The 19,500-nt window shown below is 55.7% G+C and overlaps 1 protein-coding gene across 1 annotated transcript in view; it reads left to right on the top strand.

Moving 5' to 3' along the window:
* Window positions 1–19,500, top strand: part of MACF1 (microtubule actin crosslinking factor 1) — a 147,347-nt gene that overhangs the window by 82,020 nt on the left and 45,827 nt on the right. The window contains 11 exon segments of the mRNA XM_040587703.1: window positions 189–397; window positions 807–1,124; window positions 1,932–2,098; window positions 3,203–3,359; window positions 4,003–4,120; window positions 5,584–5,646; window positions 6,429–6,670; window positions 7,135–7,264; window positions 8,118–8,317; window positions 9,009–9,504; window positions 10,099–11,570. Coding sequence (XP_040443637.1) covers window positions 189–397; window positions 807–1,124; window positions 1,932–2,098; window positions 3,203–3,359; window positions 4,003–4,120; window positions 5,584–5,646; window positions 6,429–6,670; window positions 7,135–7,264; window positions 8,118–8,317; window positions 9,009–9,504; window positions 10,099–11,570 — 3,572 coding nt within the window.

Raw genomic sequence — 19,500 nt, forward strand, 5'->3', positions numbered from 1 at the left:
TGCATGTGGCGAGGGCTGGGATCCAGGCTGGCAGTTTGTTTTGGGTTCCCTGCCTCGCTGCTGAGTCTGGGGACAAGGATTTGTCATCAATGAGGGTTTGGCAGGAGCCGCAGGCCATCCTTGCTGCTCTCTGAGCACCGGGCGAGAAGCTCTTTGTCATTGATTCCCCTTTGCGCTGAACTCTGCAGGTGCCATCGTGAGCCGCTTCCAGACCCTCTCCCAGCAGATGGCCCAACGCTCGGACCTGCTGCAGAAATCCATCGCCCAGTCCCAAAGCGTCCAGGAGAGCCTGGAGAGCCTCCTCCAGTCGGTGGCTGAGATCGAGAAGAACCTGGAGAGAGAGCAGCCGGCCGCGCTGTCCTCCGCCTCCATCCAGGACTCGCTTGCCACGAGCACGGTAAGGCTGGTCCTTGAGCATCCTCGCTTCAAACGTGCCTGGCTGCAGGACCTGAGCTGTGCAGGCTGCTGCTGGGGGTTGGCTACGGTGTTCTGAAAGCACACAAAAAAACCCCAAAACCCTGCAAAGGGGTATGAGCAGAACCTTTACTTAATTTCAGCCGGGACACTGACCTGTTGAAAGTCTCCTTTCTTCTTTGCTAACAAGCAGGGCTTGGCTATCGGGCACCGGGGAAAGGCAGAGCGGGTTGGGGAGATCAGGAAAGGAAAATTGGGATAGAAAACTATTCTCGCCCGACCTTGGTTGTCTGGAAGCATGCACTGCTGTTCCAAAGGCCTCTTTGCACCAGTTCAGTTTTGCTCAAGAGCCTTCCTAAAATGGCATCCCTTTCTGCGTGTGCTTACCCCAGAAGCTGAAGCAGGACATCGCCAGGCAGAAGAGCTGCCTGGAAGCCACCCGTGAGATGGTGACGCGCTTCATGGAGGCGGCAGACAGCCCCACAGCCTCTGCCCTGCAGGGCAAGCTGGCAGAGGTGACGGAGCATTTCGGCAGGCTGTGCCAGCAGCAGCAGGAGAGGGAGGATGCCTTGAAGGGCCTCCTGCCGAAGGTCGAGCAGTACGAGCAGCTCTCGGAGAAGTTGCAGCAATTCACAGAGAGCAGAGCGCGGATGTTGGCATCTGGGAACCAGCCGGACCGGGACATTGCTCACTTCTCCCAGCAGATCCAGGTGAGAGGCAGGGGGAGAAGGCTCTGCCTGCATCAGGTTTCGGAGGCAGGGCTGGTTTGCAGTGATTTCTTCCCAGGCAAACAGCCGCCGGGTCACTCCCGGGCTGGCAGGATCCACAGGACCAGTGCTGGCCCTTTGCCTGGGGAAGGGGCGTGTGGCCAGAGCGGCTGAGGCTGTTTGCGGCAGGGGGGGAGGGGAATGGCATTTCCCTGGAGCCAGGCTGGCTTTCAGCAGGGATCTCTAGCCGGGCTTTTAGGGGCCAGTCCAAATATAGCAAGGTTTTACCGATTAAACGACTCCACGAGGTTAATACAGCAAAACGCTCGAGCGCTGGCAGCAAGTGCAGGATGTGGCAAAGCCCTCGGAGATGCCATGGGTCGTGGTGGCCGGTGATGGCCGCACGGGGTTCTTCCCTTTGGCTTCCTACGAGTGCTCTGCTACAGGGGCTGGTTTGCCCACAGCCTCAGAAATGCCCTAAGCTGGCGTGAAACCAGACACTTGTGCTGGGGGTGCGTGTGTGTGTGGTTTGCCCTGGTCTGGGGCTCCCCATCCCATTCACTGAGTGGCCTCACACCAGCATCGGGGATGTGGGACTTGCTCCTGCAGCTGCTCCAAGTATTTGCTGAGCTGGAGCGAGGGAAGCAGGTGGGACAGAGCGGTGCCAGCCCGTTCGGCGCTGGTGCAGTTCGTGGCATTACCCCACAGTGGGTCTCTCCAGCTTGCCAGGACATGGGGCTGCCTGGTTCATCTGCTTTGCCCCGGTCTGCTGGCAAGGGCGCTGTCAGCATCACCCTTTGCTCTTGGCAGGAGCTGAATTCGGAGCTGAGGCAGCACCAGGAGGACCTGGCCACCCTGGAGCACCTGGCGGCGGAGCTGGGCTCCTATGGCTTCGCCCCCGGGGCCTCCCAGCAGCAGGAGAAGCTGCAGAGCCTGAAGACAGACTTTCTGCAGCTGCAGAAGGTGGCAAAAGAGAGGTGAGTCCCGGGGACACGGCCACTACCTGGGGAGGGTGGGTTCGTGGTCAGAACAATACCCTGTGGAGATATCTTTGGGGGGGGGGGGGCACAAGCGAACTCTTGCTGCCTCCCTCCTCCCACACCAGGAGACGTAAGGCAGCTCGCTCCAGCTGACGCTTTCTTTAAAAAAAGCCTTGGCTGGGGGCGTTGTGAAAAATTCCTGGTGCTGCAGGAGCCGCGTTCATGCGTTTCCCGGCGTGTGGGCTGCCACAGCTCCATCCCGGAGCATCTTGCCGGAGGGGAGCAGGGTGGTGGCAGAGGATGGGGAGCCTGCCCCAGGCGTGCTCCGTGGGAGGTGACAGAGCAGAGCAGCCTGTCCCCACATTCCCCTTAACGTGGGGATAAAGCCGGGCTCTGGCGGCAGCTGGAGCTGGAATTGGCCGTGGCAGCTTGAGCGGGGTCAGCGTGCCGGCTGGCCGGTGTCCCTGGAGAGGGTCACAGCTCCCAGGCCGTATCTCCAAACATCCTGGTGAATATAGGGAACGTGATGGGGCAAAGCAGATGAATCTTTTAATAATCCTCAGTAATTCAGCATCATGCCGAGAGCTGCCTCCGGCCGGGCCCGTGCAGGCTGCTCGCAGCTGCGGTCGGCGAGGATGAGCCAGAGGGGCCGGTGGCTCCCGTCCGGGGGCTGCCTTGTTCCTCCGGGGTGGGCTGAATGGATGAGAGCTGTGGCTGGGGAGGAGGGGTGGCACAGCCTGGCCCCCCCCGGGCTGCAGCTGGCTGGGGGACCTGGCGTGAATGAACCCTGTCTTCCCCAAAGCTTCGTTTTCCCTGGGACAAAGAGCCCGGTGCGGCGGCAGCGGTGGTCCCGTGGCTGCTGGCTACCGTGGTGGTGCTGGAGCAGCCCCAGCCACGGCGTGAGGGGGTCCAGCAGCAGTGGGGGGCAGGCTGTGGAGTGCCCCCCGCTTTGGCTGGCACTGCGTGCGTTGTTCCTAAGCAACATCTATTAATAATACTCCAAAGAAGGGCTGCTGGAGACACAACTGTGCTGCATTCAGGCGGGGGTAATTGCAAGGCAAAGCACGAGCTCTGACTCTCCGAAACCTTTTCAACTCTCAGAGAAAAGGATGCGTCGTCCTGCCAGGAGCAACTGGATGAATTTCGGAAGCTGGTCGGGGCTGTGAGGAAGTGGCTGAGGGAGAGCGAAGGCAAAATGCCGCCCGCTGAGACCTCCCTGGGCACCCAGGAGCTGCACCAGCGCAGGCAGCAGATCCAGGTGGGCAGAGGGAGCCCCAGCCGGACGGGGACGGTTGGCAGCTGGTGTGGAAATGCTGGAACGTAGGATAAATCCCAGGAAGCAGAGTCTGGGGAGGTGATTTATGGTCTCAGGAATCCTGCGATGCCCTGGACTTGCTGCTGAGCTGCAGCTCCCGGGGTGCGTGTGCATCCAGCGTGCGCAGAAGGGAGTGGTGCGAGGGTTCTCTGGGGTGCTGCCTGCTTTCCCTGCCCTTCCCCTGGGATTTGGGAGTGGGAGACCCAAGCACACTTGTTTTCGCTGTTCCCCCTTGCTAGACACGGAAGGTGGCCTCCTGCCACCCCAGCCCCTTGGCCTCACGCGAGGCTGGGCTGTGCAGAGAGGGGGAGGGAGGTCCCCAAACCAGTAGGAGGGAGAAGAAGGTTTCCTTCGACAGACCGGCTAGTTAGGGAAGAGCTTTTCACTCCTGGATTCCCCCTGACAAAAATAAATGTGAAGACACCCACTTGCCCGCTGCAGCCTGCTCGCCGCCCGCTGGCGTGCCCTTCACCAGTTCCCTGGGCGCCGCGTCCCGGTGCCACTGAGTCACCATAGAGGTGACAGGCGAGGAAGGGAGGGCTGTGGCCGGGAGAGCGTGGCCTCCAATCCCTTTGCTTTTGACCAGGATCTCCTGGAGGAGTGGAAGGGGAAGGGGGCCCAGGTGGAGGAGATTGGCCGCAGAGGGACCCTCCTGGAGAACCTGATCGTGGAGATTACGGCCCCCAACACCCCATCCAAGGCAGGTGAGTCACAGCCACTATCCCCAGGTGGTCTCCTTCCTCAGCACCGTGTTTGCTTTCACCACTGCGTCTTCTCTGAGCCTGCCTCGAGCCAAAAATGGGATTATTTCCCCCTTGTAACAAACTTCAGAGGGACCGTGGTGGTCCGAGCATCACGGGGCTCAGCCCTGTGGTCGAGTCGCTCGTTGTTAATGCATCAGCCAAACGCCCAGAGCCCACCAAACCTGGCTTAGTTTACTGTGGCTTAATTTACTGTAGCGTAACGAGCACTGAACTACCCTGCGTGTGCCGAGAGCCCAGCGTGGGGACACGTGCCACTGCTCGGATGGAGCATGGGGGCTCCGGGCTCAGCCCCGCGGGGCTGCAGGCTCGTGGAGGCGGCTCCTGCTTTCTCTTGATGATGTGCTTCAGCCTCCCGAGGGCTGGAGTGTTTTAATCAAACTCCAGCCTTTGAGTTGCGTATCCAGATGAAATTTAAGACTGTGATATTCAGGCATGATTTACTAGTCTCTTTTTTGGCTTCGAGTCTGTGAAGCAATGAGATTATGTCTGGTTCGTTTGGAAACCAGCTAAAAGATGTCTTCCAGCTTGTGAGAACAAGTCCCTGGACTCTCATCATTGATGGGCATTAGTGGGAATTCACAGTCTAGATATGTCTTGATGAGCGGTTCAGTGGGAAACCTCCAAGAGAAGTGGGGAGAGACTTCTTGGGGGTGACCTACATGGTCATCCACATGGGGTGACCAAAGCTGCAGCCCTTTACCTCCATGAAAGCTCTAAAATGTGTGGTCAGAGAGAGGGGGACTGACCCGATAACGTCTGGAACGAAGCCCCCTTTGGCTGTGAATGCCACAGCTGCGATATCTGGTGTCCAGGGAGGGGACCCTGGTGCATCTTGTGTGGAGCCTCTTGGCAAAGAGAACGTGTCTGTGCACCAAGGCGGGTTTAAACAGTTTCATCCGGTAAGAAAAGAAGAATACGGGGGAGCTGATCCCTTCAGGGGAGTTAATCTCTTCAGGGAAGGCATTCAGCAGCCTCACTGGATATTATAAATCACAAAATCATGCTCAGGGTAGCAGCTCGCCAGGCATGGAGAGATGGCCAGTGGTCCCCAGTATTACGGTCCAGGCAGGAGGAATGTCCGCCCTGGTCTCGGGGTGATGCTGGGGGAGGTGCCCAGCTCCAGGCACCTTCAGCTCTTCTGCTGCTGGTCCAGGGAGGCAGAGGCAGCTCCAGGAAAGCAAGGGCTGCGGGTGTGTGGGGAGGAGGAGAAATAAACAGACGCCAAATCAAACTAATGCCGCTCGCCGGGCACCGAGCCAGTGGCTTCACCGGTGCCAGGCGGGTGGGCTCGTGGAGGCGCCACGTCTGTGCTTGGTGGCCAGTGTGGTCTGTTCGTCGCTTGCTGTCTGCATCCCTAACGCTTCTGTCTTGTCCCTCTGTCTGTCTCCGTCCCCTCTGCTCAGGTGCCACGCTGCCCGCGCCGGGAGGGTCGGTAGGCAGCGTGAACGGATACCACACGTGCAAAGGTGAGCTCACTGTCACCGCCGGGCCGGCACGCGCGTGCCCAGCCCACCTCGCCCGTCTCCCTGTCTGGTTTTGTCTGTGCATTTCCATCCGTGAGAATATAAAGCGCAATGTCACACCGTCAGCATCCCGTCGCCAGCGAGCTGAGCTTGCCAATGGGCTTGTGAATTTCCCAGAGCCGCGGGACCGGCAGGCGGTGATGGGCGATGTAGGTCAGGCTGAAGGACGGAGAGAGGCAGCTCTGGGGAGGAACAGCACCCTGACACCCCGTCAGGTGGTGTTAAGAGCTGATAAATGGGAGATTGGTTTAAGGCCTGCAATTAAATTTATTGGTTCTAAGGGATTATAACGGCATCCAACCCTTCAGTTTGAAGAGCAATTTTAATTATTGCCCGTTATCTGCTGTTAGTTCACCGGTTCAACGAGATAATAGGTGCATAAAAACAGCTTTATATTTTGGTGTCAAATTATTTCACCTTGTACGAGCAGTGACATTGCAGAAGCGGGGGGGGGGGGGCTCAGCTTGCATCAGCCTCACAAACGCGAAGACGTTTGCTTTGTTTGCAAACTGTCAACACACGTTGACAGAGCTGGAAGGGCCCCCTGGCATGGGGGGTGAGGGTGATGTGACATTGCTCTGCAGACAGACGGACGGCAGTGTGGCCTCTTGCTCCTCCTGCTTGGCTGCCTAGGGCTGCCCGGGGTTAGATTAGTACCTGTTAGTCCAGGTTAAGAGGGGTAACGTGGGCAGCTGGCCTCATCTCAAGCTGCTTTTTGGAAACAGATCTGACCGAGATCCAGTGCGATGTGTCAGACGTGAGCCAGCGGTACCAGGCCTTGGGCGCAGCGCTGCGGGAACGCCAGCAGCAGCTCTCGGCGATGCTGGAGAAGATGCAAGAAGTGCAGGAGGAGGCCAGCTCCATGCTGAAGTGGCTGGAGTCGAAGGAACGAACGCTGTCTGAGCTGGACGCCTCCTCCTCGCCCACCAAGACGGAGACGATGAGAGCCCAGGCTGAGCACAACAAGGTAACTTCTCGTCCAGAGCAAAAAACGGGCGTCAGAGCATCTTCTCCCAAAGGGTCTCAGTGCTTTTGTGCGGCAGGACCAGAAGGATTAGCGAAGGGGGTCTGCCCTGGGGCAAAGGAGGGCTTTCCCTGGAAGGGATCCCTGGCAGATCCGTGGAGGAGGAGCCCCTGCACCCTCAACCTCTTTGCTAACAGACCTGTTGCTTTCAGACATCTGGCTTAGGGGGAAGGAGCTTATCTTACAGTCCGTGTTGCTGGGTCACTCCAACTTCTCCTGGAAAGCAATTCCCAGCCTTTCCCTGCTTTTGGGGCCAAGTTAGCTCATGATATTGCTAATAAAATGAAGTGATTTCACTAAAGAGCAAAGAACAGAAATAGTCCCAGCGCTGGCTTGTAGCTGCTCGTTCCTACTCAGTGATTTCATTCTGTTGCCCCTTATCTGAAGTTCAAATGGTTATTTTCCAGGCGTTTCTGGCTGAGTTGGAACAGAATTCAGGGAAGATCCAGAAGGTAAAGGAAGCACTTTCTGGCTTGCTGGAGAAATATCCAGATTCTCCAGAAGCAGCAAACTGGAAGAAGATGCAGGAAGACCTGAGTAAGTGCCTGAAGCACTCAGCGAGGCTTCTGTCTGGAAACATCATGTTAGAGGTGGTTCAGGATTGCAGGGCGATTCCAAAGTCACAGCAGAGCAGAGTCACTTCTAATTAAAATTCAGTAAATAGCGAACTTATCTCCAAGCTGTCTGGTGTACAAGGTGTTCCTGAGATGAGCGCTGTCGTGATTAATGGAATCTCTATGATGGATGTATATTTTAAAGACTTGCCTCCTTAAATGACTTCTTTAAAAAAAAAAAAAAATTAAAAAGGGGGAGGGAAAAAAAAAGAGCATTAGCAACATGGGTTGATTATTTTCATTAAAAGCTTCATTGCTTGATATAAAACTCCAGTCATTAGTAAGGTTATCCTAGGTAATTAAATGTTGACTAAACAAGACTGTATATTTAAAAAGAAGCCCAGAGATTCTCTTCTTTGAAACAGCAGGAACATGTTTATGGAGTTCTCCGTCCAGGAGATCTGAATGTGCTGTGTGAGGACTGATACACATGAGGGTATCCTCGTTTATCGAGCCAGGGATGTGAGATGGCTCACCCAAGGTCAGACCAGCTCGTGGCACTAGTGACTAGAACGCAGCAATCCTGCTTGCAAGGCTTTTTTACTAATTATTATTCTATGAGCTTCAAGACGACGTAGCCATTAGAAACGGGGAACAGCTTGTTAGATGGAGAGTGAATAGAGCCACGCTAGTTTTATTGAAAAGCTGAGGAGGTTTCCCGTCGGGGAAACCATGGGGAGGGTAAAAAAAAAAAAAAAAAAAAACCCCAAACACTTCTGGATGGAGGGATGGGTTGGCCAGGAGCACGGCCACCCCCAACACAGCCGGTGCTTCAGATTGCAGGTGGGAAAGAGCCAGCCAGGCGACGGCCGAGCGGCAGCAGAAGCTGGAGGAGTCGGCGAACCAGCTGGCCAACTTCCAGGCTGCCGAAGCCCAGCTGCGCCCTTGGCTCATGGAGAAGGAGCTGATGATGAGCGTGCTGGGACCCCTCTCCATCGACCCCAACATGCTGAACGCACAGAAGCAGCAGGTCCAGGTGAGCTGGGTCCGGGATGAGGAGGGAGGGTGTCTCTCAGCTGGTGCATCCCGAGGAAGGTTGCACTCGGGGTTAGTTGCCTTGCAAGCGCTCTGCCACGCGGCGAGTGTTTGGGAGAGAAGCCGGAGTTCTCCCATTCCCCCACACCCCGCTGAGCACAAACTGCTGTAATAACTTGAAACGGGCGCAGTGCTCGAGCTCCCTTCCCCGCACTGGATTGACTCATCAGTGAATCACCCGGCCCCTCTTGGAGAGTGAAATTGCTTTAAACAAGACCTGGGCTGATGCTCTGCAGGACTTGCTAACGCTGCCCCTCCGCCTGGCAGCCTGCCCTTTCCGTACCTCCTGCTTCCAAATCCTAACATGTCCATAACCGGCCACATCGTAAAATAAAATGGCCCAGTTAACATAATTAGATGGCCTCCTCACCTCACTGGTTTATGGTACGTTACACAGCAGTAGGACAAATAAGAGCGAGCAAAGTACTGGCCTCGCAGACTCCTCCAAGCTTTCCGAGTGGCAAGGTCACAGTCAATCGTAGTCCACCCAGCCCTGCTGCCATCCCACCCCAGGCCTTGTTCCTCCTGGTTCCGTGGTCTGGATAAAGCCCCTGGAGGTCTGGTTTGTTTTGACTGTGTGTACTCGGAGCTGTCAGTTTTATGCAAACATTTTTTTGTTGTTTCTGTTCCAGTTTATGCTGAAGGAATTTGAAGCTCGCAGACAACAGCATGAGCAGCTCAACCAGGCGGCTCAGAGCATCTTGACTGGCCCGGGAGATGTTTCTCCATCCACTAACCAGGTGCGGGAAGAACTCCAAGGGGTTAACCAGAAATGGTCCGAGCTAACGGAACGCCTCAACTCCCGCTCCAGCCAAATTGACCAAGCCATAGTAAAGAGCACCCAGTACCAGGAGCTCCTCCAGGGCCTCTCCGAGAAGGTGAAGGCAGTTGGGCAGCGCCTGAGCAGCCAGTCGGCCATCAGCACGCAGCCCGACGCCGTCAAACAGCAGCTGGAGGAAACCAGTGAGATCCGCTCGGACCTGGAGCAGCTGGAAGAGGAGATCACAGAGGCTCAGACCCTCTGTGATGACCTCTCTGTCCTCATTGGGGAGCAGTATCTCAAAGATGAGTTAAGGAAACGTCTGGAGACCGTGTCGCTTCCTCTCAAAGGGCTGGAAGACCTGGCAGGTGAGACGGAACAGAGAGATGTTGGGGTGTCAAACTCCATCCCTGCTTTTTGCCAAAGGGCTCTTCCATCACTGGGTTTCTAAGAATAACAGGGGAAGCACCATCTGTCGTTTTTAGGGTGCTTCATGGGTGTTTTTTGTGGGACTGAGCACAGGGAGGGTTCACATCCAGATAGAGCTGAGCCTGGAGAGCGAGCAGAGATGTTTGGTCCCACTGATGTGGCTCTTCAACAAGCCTGCTTGGCTTGCAGAGTGTGGCATGTGCTGTGCTTGGGGGGAAAAGAAAACCACCCAGCTGATTCCTAAATTCACAATGGGGCATGGAGAAGACCCAGTGGCCACCCTCTAACCTCTTCTGCTTTCTAAGAGGTTGCATTTAGAGACAGGTTAGGAGAACTGAGATTACTGCGTTATCGTTGCCTGTTGCTACTTCAGAAATGTATGAATCAGTGAGCAAAAAGGCTAGTGATGCAATGGAAAACTCCTTCCTGTTAATCAAAACACAGTTGGTGCATCTGAGATGATTTTAAATAATTGCACTTTGCTTATTTGATTTCAGCTTAATTGTTGCGTTCTAATCTTATTTCCATTGCAGCCGACCGGATGAACCGACTGCAGACTGCGCTTGCAAGCTCCCAGCAGTTCCAGCATATGTTTGATGAACTCAGGACCTGGCTGGATGACAAACTGTGCCAGCAAGCTCAGAGCCAACCTATTTCTGCTAAACTGGAGAGGCTACAGAGCCAAATTCAGGAACAAGAAGAGTTCCAGAAGAGCCTCAACCAACACAGCGGTTCCTATGAGATGATTGTAGCCGAGGGAGAATCTTTGCTGCTTTCTGTCCAGCCAGGGGAGGAGAAGACCACGCTGCAAAACCAGTTGGTTGGCCTGAAGACGCACTGGGAGGAGCTCAGCAAGCAGGCTGTCGATAGACACTCGAAGCTCAAGGACTGTTTGCAGAAAGCCCAGAAGTACCAGCGGCACACGGAGGACCTCCTGCCTTGGGTGGAGGACTGCAAGGCAAAGATGTCGGAGCTGGAAGTAACTCTGGACCCAGTGCAGCTGGAGGCGACTCTTCTGAGGTCGAAGGCTATGCTGAGTGACGTGGAGAAGCGCCGCTCCTTGCTGGAGATGCTGAACAGCGCTGCCGACATCCTGATTGACGCTTCTCAGACCGACGAGGATGACATTCGGGATGAGAAAGCTGGCATCAATCAGAAGATGGATGTCATCACAGAAGAGCTGCAAGCCAAGACTAGCTCCATTGAAGAAATGTCACAGAGGCTCAAGGAGTTTCAAGAGAGCTTCAAGAACATTGAGAAGAAGCTGGAAGGGGCGAAGCACCAGCTGGAGATCTACGATGCGCTGGGGCCACAAGCCTGCAGCAACAAGAATTTGGAGAAGCTCAGGGCACAGCAGGAGGTGCTGCAAGCCCTGGAGCCACAAGTGGATTATCTGAAAAACTTCACTCAAGGTCTAGTAGAAGATGCTCCAGATGGGTCCGACTGTTCCCAGCTCTTAAGCCAAGCCGAGGTGGCTCAGCAGGACTTCAAGGCAGTGAAGCAGAAAGTGAACGACTGCTGTACGCTGATGGAAAACAAGCTTGAAGGGATCGGCCAGTTCAATAATCGGGTCAGGGAGATGTTCTCTCAACTGGCAGATCTCGATGATGAGCTAGACAGCATGGGCCCCATCGGGAGGGACTCTGACAGCCTTCAGTCCCAGGCAGAGGACGTTCGCACCTTCCTGGGCAAACTCCACAGGCTGAAGTCTGACATTGAAGCTTCGGAAAGCGAGTGCAAGAAGATGCTGGAGGACGAAGGGAGCCCCGATTTATTAGGGCTGAAACGTGAGTTGGAGACGCTGAATAAACAGTGCAGCAAACTGACGGAGAGAGGCAAGAACCGTCAGGAGCAGGTAGAAACGACCCTGTCCCGTGTGGAGGACTTTTACAGCAGGCTGAAGGAGCTGACCCACATGACCACCGCGGCGGAGGAGAACGAGGCGTTGCAGTGGGTGGTGGGAACAGAGGTGGAAACCATCAACCAGCAGCTGGCAGACTTCAAGGTAAGTCTGGATGCCGTGACGTTTCCTAAGTGGTATTTGGTGTTTGAAGGTCTGTCTAGCGTTGTGGTCTTCTGCGTAGGACTTCTGGTCTTCAAGCTGTCGTGGCTTCGTTGTTTGTTGCTATAATGTCAGCGTTTTTGGTGTGGTAAAACCTCCTTGCTCTGGAGAATATAGGATCAACCGCTGGATTGTGATAGTCTGCGGTGGGAAGGTGCGGGAAGATTTTGTGATTAGGAGGAAAAAAACTTTTCCCTGTTCTCCTTGTGACGTGTAACGTTGGCGTGCCAGCACCTCGTGGGCTTGTGGAGGTGGTTGGCATTCAGCTTTTTTTTTTTTTGGGGGGGGGAGGGATTTTTTTGAGTCCGGCTGAACTGTAAGTTGGCATCATCTGGGAGTCTAGTCCAGGTCACATCATCTTGCAGATGTCTCTACCTGGCCCACCATTCCTGCTTGTTGTTTGCTTCATTTTATTTTTATCATGGTATTACATCCATTTTGGGGTCCTTGGGGACAAATAAAGCCACAGATAAGCTGTGGGACAAGGGGTACACACAGGGAACAAACCCAAGGCACAGTCTTGCTGGGGGCTGTTTGTGTTTCCAGCCACGAGGTGATGGAGACCCTCAAGGCTTGCATGAAATGCTGGGAAAGGGAAGAGTTGGAGTGTGTTTGATTTTTTTTTTTTTTTTTTAGTTTTTTTATATGGTGTTGGGTCATGCTGTTACGCTACATTAATTATATTAATACCGCTTAGAAATTCTCTTGCTGTGAAACTTCTATTACTGATGGGCTCAGCAGCTGATGATTGGGCTGATTTACATCTGGCGCCTCGTTTCCTGGTGTTAATGGGGGGTAGGAGGGGGGAAGGTGTTTTTACAGCCATTTGCCTTTCATCTCACGGCTAATTGATCCCGTTCCACCACTTAATAGCTCGGTGAAATCTTCACCGGGACAAGGTATTTCTATTTTGGGGGTTGCCTATCCAAAAAAAGAGCTTGGATCCGTTCCGTACGGGGCAAACTCACCCGATGGCGTTGCTGTTGACTCTCTTGTCGGGCAATGTTTTGCGTTGAGCTTATAGCGATGGGAAGGGGTTGAACTTCATCGTGAAACACCACACGGTGGCTTGGAAGAAATCGGTCCAAAAAGGAATTTCGAGTCCTCCAAAGCAGTGAAACTTCCCTGCGGAGCAAGGGATTATTCCCAGCCGAGCAGCCGCCCTTCGAAACGATGGGTCAGTGCAGTTTGCTTGGGTGGCAAGCGGGGCCGGCAGGCTCAGCTTAACCCACCGTAGTGGGCTCCGTGACCTTGAGCGTGACCCTTTAAGACAGCGATGACCTGGGCTGCACGAGCCGAGGGTGCTCTGGGGGAGGTGACGTGTCCTTACCGGGAGTCATTCGTTGGCATTGGAGGCCACGCGGTGCAAGCTGGGGGGTCTGTGTTGATGGAAAAAATGAAAGTTGCAGCACAAATGGGAGGGTTTTGCCGTGTAATGGCTGCGAATAAAATGGGGGAGAAGCGAGAAGGGTGGATGGAGCAATCGCGGTTACGCAGCGGCGTTCCTCCCGTGCACGGTTCATCCAGAGAGCAAGCGGTTTTGCACGAGTTGGAAATGCTGCTGAGCAGATCTTTGCAGAGCCTCACCTTACGGGTTCTCTCTCCAAGGGGAAACGAAATCCCAGCTCCTGATCCGCATGTGGAAGGGCATCGCAGCCTGCAGGCGGGGACCGCCCGTGCTCCATCCGTCTGCCTTGGGCTGGGGGGCAGGCGGGGAGCACGGGGAGGGGGGGGGGCTTTTTCTTGCTTGCACCAGGCTGTTATTTCACAGCGCCTAATTGCAATATCCCAACCGTCTCCCTTCTTGGATTGCAAACGATGCACTCGCGGTGTGTCCAGGGGGGACCAGAGGCAGCCCCTCGGCCAGGCAGAGCTCCCCGGGGCGGCGTGGGGACGATGCAGCTGAGCTTTGGGGGGGGGGGAGGATGGGGGTGGCTTCGGCTCTCCAGGAGCGGTCGTGGTTTGTCTGTCCAGAAGGCTCAAATGCAGGCAGATATGATGTCTTAAGACATTAATTTTAATGAACATCTGTGTAAATGAGATGCAAATTAGGCATGGCCTTGGGGCTCCAGGCAAGTTGCCAATGCAGCCCTGACAAAGGTGGGCACTTCTGGACTCATTGTGTCCAGATTTTAATAAAGAAGATATATTGAAGGCTCTGACAGAGGCCGTGAACAGAGGACTTTTGAAGCAGCTTCTGCTTGAAGCTTCCCATATATTTTTTCTTTTCCTGCCCGCAAACTTGCCCCAAAAGGCCACACAACATGCAACAGACCCTTAACTTTTGGAGATCTGCCCACCCGTGCGTTTCCTCTCTCCTCCCCCCCTGCCGCCCCCAGCCCCCTTCCCAGGTCACGGAGGGACTAATCCTGCCTATGGGAAGGATGAGCCCTCTCCCGCTGTCCGTGCCTCTCCTGGCCGGGTTTCTCAGAGGCAGGAGGCTGGGAAGCAGCTGTGGGATCTTGCTCAGGGGGGGGGAAGCTTTGTTTGCAGGGGGTGTTCTGATTCAGGGAGTGGGGATGGCTACACCAAGGGGCTGAGCCCACACCGGCTCCCGTGGCCATTGGAAGCCAGGATAGCGATGCAGGGTAGACCTGGCCTTCAGGGGCCGGGGAAACACTAGGTAGGGACTGGTTCGGAGCACCACGTTGTTAGAGGATTGTAAGAAACCCATCTGGAAAGAGACTTCAAGGGGTCATCCAGTTTAGCCCTTAGTTTTATGGTGAGATCAAGTGCAGCTGAGAGGCATTTCTGTGGTTTGGAGTCTGTGCTTATATGGACATCTTGATGGACCGCTTCGGATACAGCTATGCTGCAGAAGAAACGGCACGGGTTTAGCTTATGTTAAGCTGGCAGAGAAAAGGAGCCTCATCTTTAACTCCTGGTCTTCAGAATGAGTTCAACCTGAGGGACGATCTTCCCATGGCTGCCTCTCCGAGGAGCCCCTTTTTTGTAGAAGGAGACTAAAAGATGGAAGAGAATCTTTCTGCGCTGTGTCTCCGTGAGCATCACACGGCCGAGCCGGGCTCTTGGGCTGCGAGGGAAAGCTCCTCGTAGGAGCTTTCAGGCTGGGGCATTTCTTCCCCCTCCGTGCTCTCTGCTGTCAGCTCAGGTTTCTCAGACCTTACGCTAATATTAAATTTTAATGACTGGAATCAAATGACTTACAGTTGAAATGTTACTAAACATAACAGCGATGTTGATTCAGTTTAGCGATCAGCGAATTCCCCAGGGAAATTATTCCCCCAGGTACGGGAGAGACGCAGGGTCAGGCGGAGACGTAGGGGTTTTCTCCATCGCATTCTCTCCAGCATCAGCACCCCCTGAGTTAGACCCCCTCCTCCCACGGACTGGGAAACCAGTGCTGGGCTTTGGCTGAAGCTGGTGCTGTTGGGTGCGAGCGGCGCATCTTCCTTCCCAGGCTCCAGAGGCGGAGGTGAGGTTTGCTGCTGTGGAGCATGGGCTCAGCCTGTCCGACCAAAGCACAGCCATCAACCTGGGCCACGGAGAGGTGACGGAATCAAAACCTTTTGGTATTTTTGGGGAAGGCATCTGTGCTGGGGTAGCTTGGGCTCCTGGCGCAGCAAGCTCAAGCCTGGGGTCTGTTTATTTTGTCTTTTATACAGTGGATTTTGAAGTGGGGTTTCAAAGCCTGGCTGGTACTTAGCCTTGGCAGTTTGAGCTGGGACCCTCTTTGATTTCCCCGTGTTGGTTTTGGACAAACCCTAATGTTGCTTTACTCCACCCCCAAAGCAGAGCGTGGCGCTCAGCCCCAGGTCAGAGGCGCTGGCAGAGATTTTTAGGCTTGCCGCAGTACAGAGCAATGCTCGGGAGCCGAGGGATGCCATTGCCTTCCCAGTTGGATCGTGCCAGAGCGGGTTTGATTTGCTGGGGACGCTTTCCTCCCCGTGATGAAGAGGAGAGCAGGAACCAGGGCAGCCTGCCTGCCTTCCCGGTTGTGCTCTACAGCCAGAAGGGATTTCTGCAAGAGCCTGGAGAACTCATCCCAAAATGAAACCCAAGGAAAAGCATCAACCTTGGTGTAACCAAACGGTCACCATCACGTTCAGATCGCTGCAGGTGCCCTTGACTGAGGGGGAGCAGGCGTGGAGACGGGGCCACCACCGACTTGCCGGTCCCCTCCCGGTGCCGCGCCGGCAGCCCCCGCCATCCCCGCAGCTGCGCTGCACCCCACGGCTGCTGGCGGCGGGGCACGGCGAGGAATGCTGGCGAGCCGGGACCTGCCGCAGCTGGCACACGGCATGCCGCTTATCCAGGATCTCGCCTCCGAGTATTAATTAAACCCCACCCTCGCCCCAGCCGGGGGGGAGAGGGGGAGCAGCAGGGGATCTGCGGGGAGCGAGGCGCTGCCGTGTCCGACCCTCGCCGGAGACGGCTTTGCCAGGGCGGGTCGTGGGGAGCGGAGGGAAGAGATGGAGGGATTTGGGGCTCCTGCCGCAGATTTTGGGGGAGGTTATTTGAAGCTGGAGTTGCTCAATGCAGTGAGCTCGGGCACCACTCCTTCACGCCAATAAAGGGTTTGTGCTGGACGATGGAAAGGGGGAGGGAAAATCCCTAGACAGCAACAACTGAAGCCGCACTTCCAATTTATTTTAGAGCAGGTCAGGTCAGCTGGAGCCCACGGAGCCCTTGTGCCTCCAGCACACTCTTTGTCTGCTTAAATAATAATAAAAATAAAAAATAAAAAAAAAAATCAGGAAAGAGATCCCAGGAGGGGTGATGCAGTAAGCAAAGCCCTAACCAGCGTTACTCATCTTGCCGCTCAGATGCCGCTGTCTCTAACCCTGCTCCGGGTCCTCCACGCTTCACCCTAAGTAAAAGCGGCAATTAGCCAGCGCTGGTCGCGAGTTCCTGCGCCCTCCCCGCGCCGCCTCCCTCCCCGGCAGGAGGGACATTGGCTCTCTCCGGTGCTCTCTTTATGACTCTTCATTCCCCCAACCTTCCAGCCAGGGAGCTGACCCAACGGCGCTATCGGAAACGCCGCCGTTGCTAATAACCGTTTGCCTGGTGCCCGCTGTCCCTGGGCTTCTCCCAGGTGCTGCCACGTTTCAGGGGAGGGAGTGGCACGTGGCCCCCGGGGGACGAGGGGGCTCACGGGCGTTGCATCCCCCCTGTGACCCACTGTCGTTGCACGGGGCGTCGGCGGCAGGGAGAGATGTGCGATGGGGTGTTGAGAGCCCAGCGCTGTGTGGTGTCACACGGGGGTTATTTTGCAGGAGGACTGAAATCGGGTGGGTGCTTCCCAGTTTATCCCAGTTTGCAGAGCGCGCTGCTTGGGGGGCTGTGGACCAGCGTGGTCCCTGATGGTACAAATGGCATTTTGTGGTCTTCCTTTGTAAGATGCGCATGTGATGATCTTAGGGGTCCTTTCCAACCTAAAGGATTCTGTGATTCTATCTCCGGGACCGGCAGCCCTGCAGAGCCGCTCTCGAGGATGGGCAGAGAACTGGCATCCCAGCTCGGGATGACCGGGCTGAACTGGAGAGCAGGAGCGAACCCGTGTGCTGACGAGGCAAGGCGTTCACACCAAAGCACTTACGCTGACAGCCTTAATTTCTTGAGACAGCACGTTAGCTGCCACCAGCAGGCACGTGTGCTCGCAGGCGATGCCCGGGCACCCAACCCAGCCCTCTGGGGAGGCTTTTTTTGGTAATTCCGCACCCCATCGTAGAGCCGGAGACACCCCCTAGCCTGGGTGGGAGAGGGGAGGTGGATCTCTGGGATGGGACAGGGAAGGGACACTCTGCCACTTGTTGTGCCCCAGCGTGGCTGAGGGTATTTTTAACCCTTCTGTGCCCCCGGAGGAATGCATGCGGCTCCCGACAGTCGTCCAGTTGGGAGCAGCTGGGTGGGACTGGGCTGGGAGCGGGGACAGGCTGCACCACGGTGTCTTCTCCTTGAACGCTTTCCAGACCTACTTAAAGTATCTCTGGCTAGTATTTTCAGCATCAGCAACACACGCAAAAATGCCTCCTCTCTGACAGCTGTTAAGCTGCCTTAAAGGCACCATCTCCCCTCGTCAGAGAAGAGGATGATAAATGGGGGGTGATAAGCGCAGGCTGTGACGGGTGACGGGGCTGTCACCGACCCTGGCTGGGGTGAGTGGTCTAAGTGGAGCTGCAAAGCCTTGCTGACGTTTGGTGCACTTCTAACCTGGTCGTCTGGGCGTGTTGTAAATAAACGTGTTTGCACAAGAGGCACTTGAGCGTGAGTGGCCTCTGCAGCCTCCTCATTCCTTGGAAAGAAATTGTATCGCAACGGGAAGAGCAAACGTGCCCCTGGAGCTCGTCCTTCCCACAGGGAGTGGTGCCGGTGCTTGTTCCTCGGGGAGCCAGGGGTGGGTTGTGACCTCGACTTGTCGGTGGGCAGGCAGAGAGGCACAGGCACGTCCCTGATCCCAAGAAAGCCGAGAACAAGAGCGAATTAAGCCAAGAGCTGCTGAGACCAACTGGATCAATAGCTGGGCTTTTTCTTTTCTTTCTTTTCTTGGCTGTAAAACAATTAACCAGTGATCAAATGGTCCCTTTCGGGAGCCGGCTTGGGTCCCTGCTCCAGTGCCCACCCGCTTGCGGATGCTTTGGTGACCCTGGCAGGTCTCAGCGGAGGGAGGTGGCCGTAGGAACGTCCTCTCGCAGGAGCGCTCATTAGCTGGTGGTGGTGACACTTTGCAGTGTTTCCAGGAGATACTAAAAATACCGGCTTTGCATAAGACCAGGAGAGCTGAGGATCCGAGGGAGGAGGAGATGGGAAGCTTTTTGTCTGCTAAGGCTGCGCAGAGGAGGGAGAGGAGACCGGTCCTGGTGGGACCTGGCCATGGTGGGGGGGGATCCATGGGGAAGCACGTGGCGGAGCGAACGCAGGGCTTTCCCATCACCCACAGCATCCAAGCGGGTGGATGCTCCACCGGGGAAGGGAGTGTCTGTGGCCGCTGGGTCTGGAGCAGACGGGGGCTTCTCCGGGGGAGAGCTCAGGCTTGGATTAGTCACCGCAGCGCTCCAGGAACAATTGCCAATTCTTCTGCCGAAGGAGTGGTTTAAAATGTCTCCCATCCAGAGGATTCTCTGGATAATAATGCACTTACCTCACTTCCTAAAGAGCCTCCGGAGCAGTTTATTAATCACCCCATCCCTCGGCTCTCCCTGCTGTCCCCAATTACTCTGCCACTGGGTGAGGAGCAGCTTCCACAGTTTTCCACACCCCGGCGTGGGCAGTTGGGGTGGCAGCACCCTGCCTGTGGGTGCTGGGTCACTGGCAGCATGGAGAGGGGTGGCCGGAGAGCCCAGGGTGCTTCATCACCCTCGTGCAGCACTGGAGCAAAGCTGCGGAGGGGAATTTGCAGGAAAACTGGGCAGCTGAGGGCAAACCCGGGCATTTCAGCAGGTGGCAGCTGCCGTGCCCAGCTGAGCTCCCGGCCACGGAGACCCTGGCAAGTGGCTCTACCCTTGGCTCGCAGTCCCGGCTCAGATCACTGCTGGGCTGTTTTGGGGTGCTCTGTGCACACAGATGGGGTCCCTGGGGAGCCCCAGGCTCCGCAGTGATCAAGTGCTGAACGCCACGGTGCGGGGCTGTGCCTGAGCGCTGCTGTAACACGTGGGCTCCCAGCTTCATTCAGAATTATTTTTACCAACATCTCTATTAGCTGCCTTGCAGGGAAAGCGCTACGGCGCAGCTCCTGCACCTTTGGAAAAAATAAAATAAATTAAAAAATACAGTGCTTGCTGTATCTTGTACATCCAAACTGCAGAACGTTTCTCCAGGAGGTGGTTTTTTTTTAACCTCTTTCTAAAACTTTTCCAGCGGAGGTAGACACCCCCACGGAGCCAGCCGAGGCTTCCTCCCACAGCGCTGCGGA

This window comes from Falco naumanni, chromosome 3, assembly GCF_017639655.2.
Source record: "Falco naumanni isolate bFalNau1 chromosome 3, bFalNau1.pat, whole genome shotgun sequence".
In the NCBI taxonomy this organism is placed as follows: Eukaryota; Metazoa; Chordata; class Aves; order Falconiformes; family Falconidae; genus Falco; species Falco naumanni.